The following is a 16,258-nucleotide window of genomic DNA, read 5'->3' as shown; positions in this document are numbered from 1 at the left end:
GCAGTTATATTTGTAATTCACTTTAATAGTAGAAACCTCATTTAGCCACTAGTATTAAATGCAACAATATAATGACACAACAGCATTTAATAAAATGCATAAGCTAGGTCATGCACTGCAGTACCCTATATACAAACACAACAATGCAAATTCTTCTTTGTGACTGAAGACATTGGTTATAAAATTTAGTTTAAAAAAAGAACATGCTATCGTTTTTAAATGCTATCACACACAACACTGATTTCACAAAAGAAGCTGTGAGAAATTAACAACTTTAGCAAAGTTTTTAAAATAAACATAAACAATAGTTTTCTAAATAATAAGGAACAGAGACTTCCAGAAAATATCCCAAGGAATTGAAAGGAGATGCTTTCTTTAATAAAAATTTGCTGTTTTCCTAGGAGCTCAGCATTCCCTAGTATGCCAATACAAATACAACAGTGTGCAGTTTTCAGTTAGGAAACTATGAACACTGGCTTCCAGTGTATTTCAGAGTACAGGTTAATTATTTGATCTAATTCCATATATGAAAAATTTAACCATTACATTCTATAAGTAAGTAAAATGTTTTCTTCTTAAAGACTGTGCTTTTTGTTTGGAATTTATTCCGTCCTACTTTAACCCACAATCATGAAAATACCATAAAATGGAACTGTGTTGTATTATTGCAGAGCCTTTATTGCCACTAAATTTTAGCACATTTTGTCCTTCAGAATACAAACAATTCAAATATGGATATAACACATTCAGTTTCACTGGACTTTGCCTTTTTCTGAATTCACAGTTGAATTTTTAAGTAGATTCCATCTTGATTAATGCCCCAATTGACTTCCTAAACTTTAAAACTGTTCCTGCAGTACAGTGACTTTAACAGACTTTCAGGTTTCCATTCACCTTTAAAGAGGTTTCCTTTAAAGTGGAAAGCAAATGTTCAAACAGCACCAATTGTCCAGACACCAAGTCTGTCACAGAAATTCCTGACATTAATTTAAAAATTTTTCCTGCTGAAAATTGCAGAAATAAGGTTTTGAAATGCTACAGGTTTATTCCTGTATTTGAAATAAAAGCTTACAAATGCTCAATAAACAATACACCAAGAAAGAGAACATTCTCAGCATTTTCCATAGCAAACTTTCCAAACTTTCCTCAGACCTGTGGTTCACTTTAAGCATGCATGAAGTTCACATTATTTTGATTGATGTCTTATTATCTGATTAAATATACACAAGTCTTTGCTGCAGTGAGCAAAACAAAAGGTGAAAAATTCTACTTCATCTTTTTAATGACAGAAACAAGACTTGCTGAACTACTGCCCTGCATGGTCTGTGAAATGCTTTTATAAAAACCCACAGTTAACATTTTCTTTATGGAAGGCTTCCTTTTTAACTTCATCAGAAGGGAGAGAAACCAAGACCGTTTACACTTTGATCATGTAAATGTTTGAATCTTCATTATGAATAAGAAATTGTCTTACTCCACATCTCACTTCCTAACTGTGTGCTCAGGTCCCACACAGACAGTGGGACTGTCACAGGCAGTGCAGGAGCTGCACAGATTCCAGACCCGGGAAGGGACAGAATGTGGAAAGGGACATTAGTCTGACAACTAAATCAAGCAAGTAGCTGTGTTCAGTTTAGGCTGGAAAATAAAGAGAAAAACTTTGGAAAGTGAATATATAATTGAACTGCATTGTGAAAATCCTGAAGATGTCTTGATGCTTGCTAAGAAATAAAGTACCTGCAATGTCCCTACTATTTAATTACCATTGTACCTGAGCTGCTGTTTTGCTGAACAGAGCACACAGTCTCTAACTCACAGGTTGGTTTCATGTGATCACCATGACAATATGAATATTGATTTATTAAACAGCATCCGTTACCTCCTGTTCTGTGTGCTGCACTTCAGTGATAAATGGCAACTTGGTTTACTTTCAGTTCACCGCAGATGAACACTTAAAAGCAGAAGATGAATCTCTTACCAAGCTGCACAAAAAAATAAACTTTACAAAAGTATCTCAGGAGGCTGGAAGAGAATGAGTATATAATGAACAGGGGAATATCTTTTATGACTATAGTTATTTATTCATTACTTTTAACAGGCATTATATGCTCAATTAAGTATTGACTGGCAGACTTCTATAGGTCAAATCAGAAAAGGTAAAGAGAATAATGTAAAAGCCAGAAAATTAATGGAATATATTTGTCAGTTCTGAACAGCAAATAGTAAATTCCGACTGGTTTAGAAAAAAGGTGCAAAGCTCTGAAATTTGTGAGGATTCACCAAATTAGGAAGCTCTGGATTAGCAAATGAATAAAAAACTTTAGCACATGGAACGGATGAATAATGGCTCCATATCTGTACATATATACATACACTACATATTTTCTATACACTGTACAGAATATATTTAGACAGAGAGGTATAAACATGTACATTAATACACACATACATACAGCTATGTACATATGCAGCAGCTGCTCAAGTAAATTCTAGAACTGAACATGCAGAAATGCACAATGGTGGGAGGCACAAAATAGCTGTGTACAACTCTATCAAACCCTTTAAAAAGAAAGAAGGCAGGTAGGAATTTAACAATAATAAGCCATTGCTAATTTCAAAGCATTCATGTAACTCAGAGGATTGAACAGGTTGTGGGAATTATGAAACATTACAACAGTGTTACCGATAATGAACTTAGCATGACTTCACAATAAAAAAAACATCTAAACTTTAAATGTTTAAACTTAGAGCATCTAAACTTTACAAATATTTTTCTTTAACTTTTAACTCCAATATAAATAATGTTTTGTTTTTTTTCACAAATAATTTCCTATATATTGATAATACTGATTGCAGCCGAAGTAGGGTTGTAGCATTATCTAACAAGAAGGGTTAATGGCATGAAACAATAAGCCTGAACTTAATTCAGGAGTATTTACTGTTAAAATGACTCAGCAACTTTAGAATTAAAAGGTGCAAAAGGTAAATGTTTTCATTGTCTCTCCTTTGCCATCCCCTGTTGGTATCTGTATCTAAACTAATTTCCAAATCATTCAAGAACCAGTAGATGCTGGCAATTTGTCCTTCCTCTGCCTCTCACTCTCCTTTCTAGGGTTATCATGCCCTCATTTGGCTGATCCCTCCTGGACAGTTGAAGATGTTAGGACTGCAATTGTTGTCTGCTGCTGTCACAGCTGGCCCATGCTTGCCAGCAGACTCAACTACTGCAAAAGCTCTTCTGTTGCTGTATGGACAGTGTGGCAAACCCCAGGTGGGAATTCACCTGTGTTTGCTGGCATTTCTGCTTTTCCTCTTCTGGAGTAGGTGAAAGAAAACTTCAACCTCCCCTGATTTAAAAGTAACCAGAAAGGGATCTCAAACAGAAAATCAACATTTTTGTTCTTTTCAGGATGGTATCATCCAGTAGATATGTGCTGGTACACCAGTGTGTCTGACTGACCTAGCAATTCTTCTGCTCACTCCACCTGATTCAAACTGGGCCCTGACTGATGCTGTTAGTGCAGGAAGCTACTTTGTCACTGCTTGGGCACCACCCTCAGCCCATTCACTTCCACTTCTGTCTTCCTGGTTAAACAGTATTTCTGAAACCCTTTGCTAGTCGTGCTATTTGGTGCTATTTTTTTTTTTAAATTGCCTTTTGCTAATTAAATAGCAGGTAATAATGAAAGAATCTGAAGTACTGTCTGAACTTTAACGGACAGGAAAACCTACTGACACCTGCAGTATCCTGAATGAAATAACTCAGGAATCTGTGAGTCCTGTGTACTATACAGAACAATTAAAAACCCACACAAGTGTTTTACAGTCTCTGCACAGGAGAAACAAGAGTCAGGAAACTGATTTCCTTGGGAGCTTCAGGCATGCCACTGTTTCTGTAACACAGCCTCGGAAGGCACCCTGTGCCACAGGAACGGTAACACGATGCAGGGCGGCTGGATCCTGCACACAGACCTGCAGCCAGAGCTCCCGCCACAGGCACCGCCAAGGGCTGAAAGGAGGCTTGGCAAATGACACCAGCTTATCAGTGGACAGCAACAATAGTTTCTTGCCCCAGACTGCTATGTAAACTAAGCCTTCTTAATAATCTAACATTTTAAGGCAGCTAAAAGAAAGCCTTGTAAAGACTTCTTAGAAGGATCTCTCCTTGGACATAATTTTTTTCCTCTTCTACCAGCTTCATCCCAGAGTAACTCCACAGACACCAAAGCATTGCAGCTAATTTATAAGCAAAGTAAATAGGCAGAGAGAGATTACTTTTGCACATGATTTTAGTTCTGACTATAGTTCAATATAAGTAAATAAAGGGAAGAGTATACCTTCCTACATTTGTCACAAATGCAATTATAAACATTACAACAAAGCTAGTCCCAAATGCTTTTTATCTACAAAATTCAATCCAGTTCCTTTGCGTAAGAGTTGGAAAACAAATGAAGCTCAATGGACATTACTGCCTCATTAGCACTTTCTGCATTGCTTCATTATCATGCCCCAGTCTCAGTCAGCACAGAATTCTAACATTTGTCTGAATGAATTGTGATAATTATACATTTGCTCAGGTTCAGATAAATCTAATCAGATAATTTCTGCCAAGTTAAAATATTTTCATTTCAAGAGCAGCAGAAATAGGCCCTCAGAAATTCTGAAGAGAATAAATTTTGGCACTAAGTAGAGCTTCAGTGAGATGAACTTTTCTTAGAATCACTTTGTGACTGTGATACTTTGACTCTAAGTTCTGTAAAAACAAATTTGGCATTTAAATTTCACCTCTATGAAAACAAGCTATTTCAATATTTAATACTAAATAAATAGTCCTTCAATAATTGTTACAGTAATAAAAAAACTTTCCTGTCTCATATTCATATGGAAAAGTTTCCACTTGGGAAGGAGAAAAAAAAATGGAAACTAATTTAACAGTAAAGCTACTAAGATTAGCCTGTTACCATCTTCCAGTCATTGCAGGAGGAACGGAACAAACCTCAGAAATTCCAAGAACTATGTTGGTGTTGCACTACTTTGTGCAGAGACAGTGCAAAGCAGCTGCACTGTGTGCATCACAGACTCCTGCTGCCACTGAGAGGGATTGGGACAGGCCTGCAAAACCGGCCAACAGGAACCTTGTGAAGTTCTAAGAGGGAAAGCACAAAGTCCTTTCCCTGGGGAGGAAATAGCCCAGGCCTCCACGTATGTTCAAATTTCTACAATCCAAAATGTTAGTCTTGGAATCAAAATACTGTATAGTTAGAGTAGTTTTTGTCAATGGCATCAGAACTAAGTATTCTGGTTCTGAGCTCTGCAAGCCAGCAAATCAGGCTAATGATGCTACACAGAGAGGGCTTTATAGCTTTTAGGTGGTAATATACAAATCTAAAGGATGGAACTGCTTCATTTCATTAAATGCATGCACAACTATGGATTGCATGGTTGTTACTCAATTTATAGAAATTAATATTTTACCCGTAATAAGCTCTTTAATAACCATTTGCAGAGTAAATAACTACCAGGGTTTGAGCAAGGATATCATTATGTGGCCTTGCATTTGTGGGGAGTGTAGTTTATTTGTAAACAGAGCTGCATGATATTTATTGTTTCAATTTACATATGTAATGCAAGACATACATTTTATGTTATATTTCACGTGATCCCTTTGTTCCCAAAAAGCTATAATGCCTTTATCTTATTTCCTGAATTGTTATGATCAGGAGTAATAAAAATTACAAATTTTCACACAAAAATATGGGGCCCTTTTACTTGAAAAACTGGAAGTTGAAATGATGTTTGTCAAGTAAAAGCTAGTTGGTGTGGACTCTGTAAAAGCCTCTGAGAAAAGAAGATTCTGAATGTGCTAAAAATAGTAACTGTAGATTTTAATGCATACAGAAGCTAAAATTAAATAGTCTTTTGTGTCACAGTAAGTGCTACAAATGTCAGCTTTCTAATAAGTATGAAGTATACAAGGTCTTTTTATTACTTTAGAAGCCTCATCTAAAGTGGCTCAAGGTCTTTTGGTTACAATTTAGACTCTGAAAAGTCACAAAGACCAATCTAGTTGATGTTTCTAAAAAAATAACAATAACAGAAGAAAAACCAAAGTGCTGAAGTTACCATTAGATAAGTTTTGTCACATAAAACTATGAAAGTAAGAACACCTCTAACACAAAAAAAAATTTAAAATAATTAATGCATCTAATGAACCAGAATCAGATGAAGGTATTAATTGCTATGATTTTTTAAAAAAATCTTTGATTTTAAAAAACTGAACAGCCATAATAATAAATTATATTAAAATGAGACCTATGCTAACAGCTAATGGCCAGTACTACTAGCAAACATGTTGATGGCTCATCACTTGAGACAATTAAAAAATAGCTCATTTTATATCTCCATAGTGTATCAGTCGTCAGCTGCAACTGTACATGAATGAGAGTAAATCCTAACTATATTTTGGTTTCAAACTGAGTGACAGGCAAGTTGAGAACACTGGAAAAATGGGAGCACTCAGTGAGGGAGGGAGAAATAGAGTGAGAGAACTTTTCTCTCTGTCTCTGCTGACAACCAGAGGTTCTGTACATTTCAGGTCTTAAATTGTACCCTGTAGCTATGTTATGAGGGTGTTCAGAACACAGAGAGGAGGAGTAAATTTGGAGCATACCAAGAGCATACTCAAAGTGCATCACACATCTCTATTTGAAAATTACTGCTCTTCCAGTTAATGACTGATTTGCCCCAAAGTCAAAAGGCTTCTTAGAATAACATTTGTCATGATTGTGTTTGTCTGAATAGACACTTTAAGGAACCTGCATATTTAATCATTATCGTGACAATTTTTTTCTCTAATGTGGGGAACTCTTGTAGTACATAATAGTAACTATGACTGCACTGTACTGTGTATTGCAACTGCACTAATTTAACAGATACAGTTTCATATAATGTGGATATCTGATTTAAGAATCCACACTAATATTTCATGCATAACATAACAGCAAGTGACTTTCTGTAGATTAAATGATTGTCTCCTTTAGCATTCTACATTTTTACAAAAATCACTAGCATTTTGATTAAGGACATATGCATTTTTTCCATACTCATAAGCAGGATGTCGATGATGCTGTTGCTCTGACAAGAAGTGATTACAAAGTGCTAGTATTATACCCTGGCATTTGCTAGACATTCATTCCAAGGATATTTTAAAATATATACATACTGCTCTTTTTAAAGTAATTTCATTACTACTCTGATATTATAAACTCGTTTTAACCACTGATAGTTTCTAAATAAAAAGCATGTGAAAAGTATGTTCAGTAACCTACGGCCTTTTAAATGAAAGGCATCAAAAACATTCCTTGTAGCAGGAAAGGTCCTATAGCAGGTCTTTTAATAGTTGCTTTAAATTTTGTCAGCATCAGAAAAAGACAAGGAGAAGTCTGTCAGGAAACTGATAACAAGTTGGAATTACCTGCACATACTGAAAACACTACTCTTTTAACTTTGTAATTATATGGTTTTTGTGAAAATTACTTCAATCCCTCAAATTGTATTGTTCCCTCTATGCAGATGTGCCAGTTATTTGACCATTATATTCTGCTGTTTCCATTTTGAGAATGTAGGGGATTATGCTGTCAATGGGAACATTTCCAATGAGACCTGTGAAAAACAGTTCCTCGGTGATGCTAGAGCTCATCAGCCTGAGTGCTGGCAGGCGAACTAGGATCCGGGCTAGCCTGAAAAAGAAGTTCAGTGCATTATCAATACATATATGACCAGTTTAAGGCTAAAGAGCTGGATCTGCCTTTATTATACCATAATTCATGAATAGGCGTAAAGAAACAATTAAGCTAATTTGCTACCACAAAAAGAATGGTTACTGTTCTATCCTGCAAGCCAAATGAAAGCCAAGTAGCTTTGTAGTTTTCCAGTGAATGGATCTTGTTCATGTCCTTTGTGGGCAGAACATGTATGTACAAACACACAATTTCCTTGGCATGCTTTTGAAATTCCCAGCTCTGGATGAACAATGCTGAGACTAATAATATTCATACTGATTACTGCAAACATTTGCAGCATCTTAAGAGCACAATGCTTAATTAAAATTTCAGCCATAAACAGCACAGTCCTTGGTTGCCTAGCAACTTCATGCTCAATCATATAGCAGGAAGGGGGCTGGATGTATATAAAGAAAGAAGAGAGTCTGCTTCTAATGAGAGAAGGAATTTGGGGGAATGTACTGTTAAGCATAAATACTGCCAAATGGGCCTGGTGTTTTATTTACCAGGATGTTAACAGATATCCAATATAATGAAGTGATTGTATTGAAATGCTAGACTTCCCATGCATACCAAATTCAGGTCAGTGATGAAAGCATTTTGCTGAGATTCATTGGCAGATGTACATTATAAATGCCAAACCAAATAAATTTTCTGAACCAGAACCGTGTAATAGCAACTGAGGTAGCACTGACCACAGGTGCTCTAGAAAATGCCTGAATATTTATGGAGAAAATATCTAAGGTCCATTCTGCTAATATACCATATCTTGTAAACTTCAAGGCAGAAAGATTCTAGCTATGCTGTTGTTTTTGTGAAAATTGTAACATTTGTTTCCTATCTCAATTTGTACTAGCACTCAATTGCTCAGAAATAATCAGATTTGTTCTCTAAACTTGTCTGTGGGTAACCATGGAGATACATTCCCCAAGCAGCGTCCTGCATTTTAACTAATAGTGTCTGTATCTCGATTTTCTTCTTTGAGACACTGTTATGAGAAGTAAGTGTATGGAACAAATTTTATATTTAGTTTTATGGTAGATATTCACCTTTCACTAATCAAACCAGAAGGACTCAATTGTACATAGAAGAATGTGGGATTTGAGGATATTTCTGAGGCAGACACTCCTATTTTCATTGTACCACAGTATTAATCCTGTAAGGTCAGTGCAGAAAACAGAGATGGGAGAAGCTCTCTTTTTCAGACAGGTTTTTTTCTTTTTTTTTAGTTACCCCAGCCTCAGACAGTGCTTAAGTGTATGGGATTGCTCCTTTACAGGAGGATACCTTTCACCTGTTCAGTAAAAAAACAACATTTTCTCATGTTCTAGTATATCTTGCTAGACAGAGGTAAGAATTACCCTGATAGAGCAGAGAATCGTGTTGATGAATTTTGAGTTTTGATGAAGATTGTTAGAAAATACTGTAATACTGTTTCCAGCACATAACAAATAGATTAGTTAAGAAGTGAAAAAGCCACACTAGATAATATAAGAAGTCCTTGGAAATTAAAAAAAAAAAAAAAAGGCAAAGGAGAAAATAAGTAGGATGTGGGAATTTCTTATAAACAGAAGTTTGAGAAATGGTTATTGTTCCCTACTGTATGTAATCCTTATTTTTCCAAGGGCTGTAACTGACAGTTTTAACATTTTTTTTTTACATATGACAAACATTTCAAGGATGATAATCACCTTTTAGTGATCAAAAAGACTTTAAAATAATAATAACTTGAAAAAAGTAGCAGTGTGAATTAGTTAGTTGAAGCAGTTTTCCCCAACATCTAAAAAAGTAAGTCTGTTTATTTTTCTAAACATGACTATGAGAGTCTCCAAAAAATCCTCAAAAACCAAGATAGTAAGGAAGTACTAATAAATTTAATTTACATGGAGGAAGCTAGACAGCTATTCTTGTTTCTATGTATCTTTAAACAAACCTGCTTGCTTTTATGAATTAGATTTTAGTTCTTTCTCATCAACAGTCAAAAAAACCCCCAAACCCCAGATGTCAAAAACATCAGTGATATTATTTTGTACTTTTGTTAGCTATAGCCCATAACATTACTTTGGGTACTTTAGATAATAAATACCTATAAGTATCTTCTGGATAGGTTTTTTGTACATAGTCCTGCAATTCCATCTGTGCCTTCTCCTGGAATTTTTCTATTTGGGTTGAACTGGTCAGACCAGGGTGATCTAAAGAAACAAAACATTTCTGTATGTCGATTGTTTCCCTACATACTGTGAAATAAATGTATTTATAAGACTCTCACATTTAATTTCAATTAAATATTTCTCTGGTATTGTGATGTTTAACGTGCTAGCTGTATAAAGGAAACCACTCAGGTAAACATTTACTTCTGGCTTCAGAATTAGCTTGTTCACTTTTCTCTCTAGAGCTGTGTGTATCCGTAAGAAAGCGGACAAAGATTAAGTCTGTATGTGTGTACCAGGCAATAACACAGAAATTGTTTTTAACTTTGCTTAAATGTAAAAATGTATGCCTCTGTGATTTGTTCTAACTAGGCTAGCTAAGCAGTAGCTAGGGTTATTTTCTTGATACATCAATGTCTTAATCTTCCAAAGTCTGTCTCATGTCTTAATTCAGCTGGCTCAGCTCCTCAGACAGCCACGTGATCAAAGCAATAAAAAAAAACCACACTCACAAAATATCACCTATCTTACTATGACAGAATACCTTCACTCTTGTGTCCAAAATGCTTGTCTCTTGAAATAGGACAAAGCTACCTTGAGTTTGGATAGTTTCTTGCTTTTCCAACTCAAACAAAACCCCTAATAAACCTAACTCTAATGGCACAATCTCTCCCCAAAAATTCAAAAGAACATTTCGGGACACCAGTATCTTCTAATTAAGTTTTATTACAAAGAGAAAAATAACTATCAAAGCAGAAATACCCCAAGCAAACACACCAGTAATAATATATCCTTTTACTTTGCATTCTGTTAAATACAAAGTGGTAAATACCTTTAAAATAAAATCAATAATGCATTTCTGAGCAAAAGTTTACCTTTTACTCAGCCTGTCAGCAGTTTTAGATTAAGAACACCTTTGTGTGTCCTAGAAACATCTGTCACCTTTGCTGAAAAGACTACCACTTCCAATTTCTTTAATGTCCTTACCTAATCATTCCACAAAATAGCCAGTGTTTTCTTTGAGTAAATTCTCATATTTCAGGAACACTTGACTATGTTGTCTGCTGTCATTTTTTTGGTAACAAATGTAAGACAGCCAGTTTACAGTCAGGTTTTAAGATTTTGTGGAAGTTTCATATAAATTAACTATTTCTGCTCATATTTCAGTTGTTCCTCTTAGGAGTATTTTAAAAATACTAAAATTTAGGCAAATTTCTTTCTGTCACTCAGAATGCATTTCTTCTTATCCTCCTCACCATTTACCTCATTAATATTGCTAGTACACATTCCACATAATTTATTAATCATACGTTCTCAGCTGAAGGTAACTTGAGAATCTAATCTTCTAGGGTGGATCAATAAACACCTGATAAACTGGAACCATAACTAACATGGATATGCTGCTCCGAAGTAATTTTAAAACACATATTGTGATAATCATTATGAAACAATAATTTTATCTGCAACTTAACAGGTAAGTCCCATATCAAGACATTCGTCTCATTTTAAAATTGCTAAAGAATGACATATTAAGGCTTATTTAAAAATATATGGTTACTAAATTCCTTACCAGGGCTAAAAAGGACTATAGCTTTAAGGTATGCATATTCATATCCATCAATATCAAGCTTGGCCATGCTGTTACAGAACTCCTGAAGTTTCCAGATGTGTTCCATGACTTGCTTTATTCTGTCTCCAGAAAGTTTATCTACAAAAAGATATTGCTTACTATGTCATCTGAGCTCAAGCATTTCTAATATATTAACAAATAAAGTTTTATAAACAAAGTCAAGTGATATTTGCAAGTCTTTCGCTGTCTTAAAACCACTTAACATGTAAGGATGGCCTGAATTATTATGAAAGTGAATTAATAAAGTTGAGTCAGACCCAGGGCTAGCAAACAGAATGTTAACTCTTCTGTGTAATTTTGCCAGGACAGCATAATCTGCCATACCAAACTTTTTCCAGTGATGTACTGTTCTGAGCAGAGAATCAAACATTATGTTACATTATTCTACAAATGACTAGAGTGATTCTGGGAATAAACAGAAGCACAAAGCCAATACTAACATGCAACCCTAATTTTAAATTCAAACATTATTGAATTAGCTTTTGCAAAAGTGAATGCAAGAACAGTAATGACAGTGCCACTTTCTCCTCTACCTGTACTTTTAGGAGTGAACTTTTCATTAGCTATGGTAAATAGTCTTTTTCCTGCCTGATGGGGTAAATTCACTGAAATAGATGTACACAGATCCTTCTATCATTTGAAAAATGACATTCCTTATATGGGGTTCATAATCTATCTAAAATTTCAATTTTAAAAAAGTATTTTATTGATAGGTATGTTATGAGTGAGTGGTATTAGCTGCTAAACCAGGAAGGGAGAAATTTCTATTTTGGTAAATAGAAATCCTTGTATCTACAAACTAGTCAAGGAATAAAAGCATTAGAGAATACATTCAGACAATTTTCTGAATATATAATTACTATTATCGAACTTCAGAAGTAAGTCAGTTCACGAGGGATAAAACCTTTCCTTGAAAAACGCATTAGAATAATTTTATTCCAGTCATAATTTCCAATGCTAGTATTTAATATAATTTTAATTTGAATGTTTTATTTTCTCTATACTGCTAATTGTGTATAGGATTGCTTAAACCTCATGTGCCTTAAACTGAATCTTTGATATAGTTAATTAATATTTGATCTATTTTCTGGAACTGCAATAAGAAGATTGAATGAATGGAAGAACCATTTTTTATAGTCTTGAAATAAGAATGCAAGCATAATCTACATTTCTTAAATCATTAATTGTGATACAAATTTTTAGTTACTCAAGATGGATGAAGACAGACATAATGTAATGTTTTTATTCTTGTATTAAGTGGGAAAACATGGTCCAGAAAAACTCAGGAAAAGCAAACTGGAATTCCAGAGTTTCTAGGTAGCCTCATCACTTATATGTTCCTAGATAAAGTTCTGCAATTTATTCAGTTTGTTTTCAATTTCAAAGGTATAATACACAATATAAAATGATAACTTTGCAGAATAGAAAAATAACACTAATGATCCTCTTTTCTTGGCTGGTCTCAGCTAATACAGTATGACTGCAAGTACAGGTTATAGAAAAAAATATTTTTTTCACAATTTTGATGCACAAGAATGGAAGTGGAACCAGCTGTAATAGCCCTATCACTTACTCCTGCCTGGGATGGAGGTGGAATAGAGACAGCTGTGTGTATTCTGAAATAGATATAAAGTAAACTGTGTAGAACATCCATTGTGCAGGTTTCCCTACTGATCTTTTCAAATTTTGCCTCTCTGTGCAGGAGAGGAGCAGCACTCTGTCACATTTGGGGACTCTCTCTTAAATGAGAAAACAACAAACCAAACCAAACAAAAATGAACCAAAAAAAACCAAAAACACAAAACCAAAACAAAACCCTATATTCATTATGAAAGCAATTAAAGCACACTATCCATTTAAGAATCAATTTTCAGTTTAATTTACTTTATCATGATGAAGCTAATATAGTAGATTAAAACTTGATTGTAGAACTATGAAATGTACAAAGCAGATAGCTGGAAAAAAATTTAATATTCTTCAGCTGTAGAAAAATACATCTGTTTTACTCTCCTCTGTAAAAATCGTATTTTCTAATTTTTGCTGTGTGCACAATAATGACACCTTAAAAATTTTTTAAAATGGTACCAAATAGTGCTCTATAACTCCTTTTAATGCACATTTAAATTTGAAGTAGTTTTCATTTATTATGCTTTGTTTGCAGAGTTTAAAGCTACTAGTTTGTTTTCTTCCTCCTTTTAAAAATGAATATTATTTTCATGCTAATCAATCCTATTGGTTGGAAGTGTCCTTAAAGGATTTTTAAAAAAGCAAATATAACAGATTTTCATCCATTCTAGATATAATCATCATTATCAACAGACCAACATTGAATTAAAAAATAAAATTACATACATCTTGTTAAGAGTGTCCAGAAATTAGGTTGCTTAATGCTTCAAGGGCACTTCAAAACACATCAATCATTATTGCATTACAGTAGTATCCAAAACCATTATACTTGCAAGAATAAGCTTGTGATAATTGTCAAACGCTGTGTTTTTACACTGCAAAGAGGAGAAGGAAAGATCTGGAAGGAGAAAATCTGGTGTGGTTTGGAAGATGATATCATTATTCTACATTTGCATGGGAAGAAAACTCTCCAAGCACATCCAAAGAATATTTTAGGATGTACTGTCTTTCTGTGTAATGTCAGTCAGGCATAGAAGAACCCCTTGCCCCTATGGACAATTCTCTCCCACAGGTATCTCTGTGAGGTCAGTGCAACAAAACTGCAAATGATCAGGGGCAAGAGAAATATGCAAGAGAAAGCTTCACCTTCACCTGGTTCCTGGTGAACAACTGTGCCACTGCTGGGGAAACACCTTGTGAGCAGTGTGACCCAAAGGGGCCTGCACTGCTAGCAGCACTGGGAACGTACCTTCCTGGATGCTGTTCTGCAGGTGGTTGACAATGGCTCCCAGGATAGTGGACAGACTCATCACCTGGGCACACTGGGCCAGGCCTAAGGTGAACAGCTCGTTCCAGCAGGCACGCACCAGGCTGGTGTTACAGTCCTGCCTGCAAACAGCAGGAAATCAAATGACACCAGGTAGCAGATCAGCTTGCTATTGCCCTATCTATAATTATGTTCAGCATAACCAGTCATAATAAGGATTATTCTCTTGCAAAACATTTTGGTAACAGGCATATATTAGCATAGTACAAGTATTTCAGGAAGCAAAAAGAAATTATAGACTATAGGAAACCATTTCAGGTTATTTGTGAAATGGTGCTCATCAATTCTTTAGCAAGGAATCAAAAGCAAGCCTTTAATTTCTACAAATTAATGCTTGCTTTTGATTTGGCTTTAGTTTCTGTAACCACAGTAACATCAGATATTGTAGTTACCCCTTCCCTCTGCCATCTTCTCTTTTATTCTCCAAAAGAGGAAATATTGGACAGTCTTCACACATTTTAAAGTATTCATTAAAAATTAAACAATATCATAACTAAAAAGTTCAAAGTAGCTGGGAAGTGTTCAGATCAGTGTTTAAATTGATTCAAAAGCAAACCATTCAAACAGATTATGTCCATTTACCCAAGAGCTTGAAATGCAGGTATGGACCTAGCCCAGTGCATAGAGAGGAAAAGGAGTCGTGATGCTGACTCACAGATGTAGTGTACATTAAGGTACTCTGGCATCGGACTGGGCATTGTCAGCTGCAAAAAATAAAAGTACAGTACAATACATATAGTTCAGACATATACCAGTTTTATCATCAGTGAAATAACCAAAAGACATTCAAACTACTCTTATAGTCCATCATAATCAACAGTGTGACAAGAAGCTGTCAAAGAAAAACTGTACTAAATAACTCACTACTACTGGCAAGGAATGCAAATTGGGAATATGAGACAAGAAATTATGTAGGAGCTCATACATCTTAAGCATTAGTTTATTTAGTAAGACATTTAAAGAAGCACATACCTTAAATGTGACATGTGTATCTGTAAGTAGGGGTCCTTCCACTTCAATAATTGGTGTCGACTGATCTCTACTGATTACGTGAATATTCCCTCCTCCTGTAGGATCCATGCCATCTGCCAAGTCATGAGCTGTTGTACCATCTGTGGAACTAAGTGCTTTAGCCAAAGTATCAAATGCCCTAAAAAATAATAAATAAGTAAACAATGAAAGAGTGCTTCCTCAGATCTTAAAAAATTCATGGTGCTCAAATTAAATGCTATAAAACATTTCCACTTAGAGGCAACACACACAATAACTCTTTAGGCTGACACAAAGTCAGACTTTTCATTACAATTTGGTCCTTCTGTACTCTTGGGCATTGATAAAGCAAACAGATGTGCCCAAGTATTGCTGGTAAAAGATCTCCCCTGTAAGGGAAGGACTTCATACTGTAAATCCTGCTCTGATAGTTTTATCCTAGTATTTGTACTAGTAAAGGGGCCTTGTGCTGTGCTAGTTGTGGCTGGGATACAGTTCATTTTCTTTGCTGTAGGTAGCATGAGGCTGTGTTTTGGATTTGCACTGAAAAGAGTGTTGGTAATATAGAGATGTTTTTGTTATGCACGGCAGTGCTTGCACAGTGTAAAGGCTTCTTGTCCTCCCTGCAGTGAGGAAGCTGGGCATGCTCAAGAAGTTTGCAGGTGACACATCTAGAATAGCTGACCCCAACTTATACAAGGGTTATTCCATACTCTGTGACATCACACTCAGTGTATAAAGAAGGGGGAAGAAA

The 16,258-nt window shown here is 35.2% G+C and overlaps 1 protein-coding gene across 1 annotated transcript in view; it reads right to left on the bottom strand.

The window, feature by feature from the left end:
- Positions 1 to 767: 767 nt before the first annotated feature.
- The window catches only part of NR2C2 (nuclear receptor subfamily 2 group C member 2), a 36,420-nt gene continuing 20,929 nt past the window's right edge, over positions 768 to 16,258 (bottom strand). The window contains 6 exon segments of the mRNA XM_056501240.1: positions 768 to 7,739; positions 9,868 to 9,973; positions 11,502 to 11,639; positions 14,437 to 14,576; positions 15,097 to 15,218; positions 15,487 to 15,664. Of these exon segments, the coding sequence (XP_056357215.1) occupies positions 7,565 to 7,739; positions 9,868 to 9,973; positions 11,502 to 11,639; positions 14,437 to 14,576; positions 15,097 to 15,218; positions 15,487 to 15,664 (859 nt within the window). The 3' untranslated portion in view covers positions 768 to 7,564.

This window comes from Oenanthe melanoleuca, chromosome 12, assembly GCF_029582105.1.
Source record: "Oenanthe melanoleuca isolate GR-GAL-2019-014 chromosome 12, OMel1.0, whole genome shotgun sequence".
Lineage (NCBI taxonomy): Eukaryota > Metazoa > Chordata > Aves > Passeriformes > Muscicapidae > Oenanthe > Oenanthe melanoleuca.
Note: the sequence above shows the minus strand (reverse complement) of the source record. Positions and strands in the feature narration are given on the sequence as shown.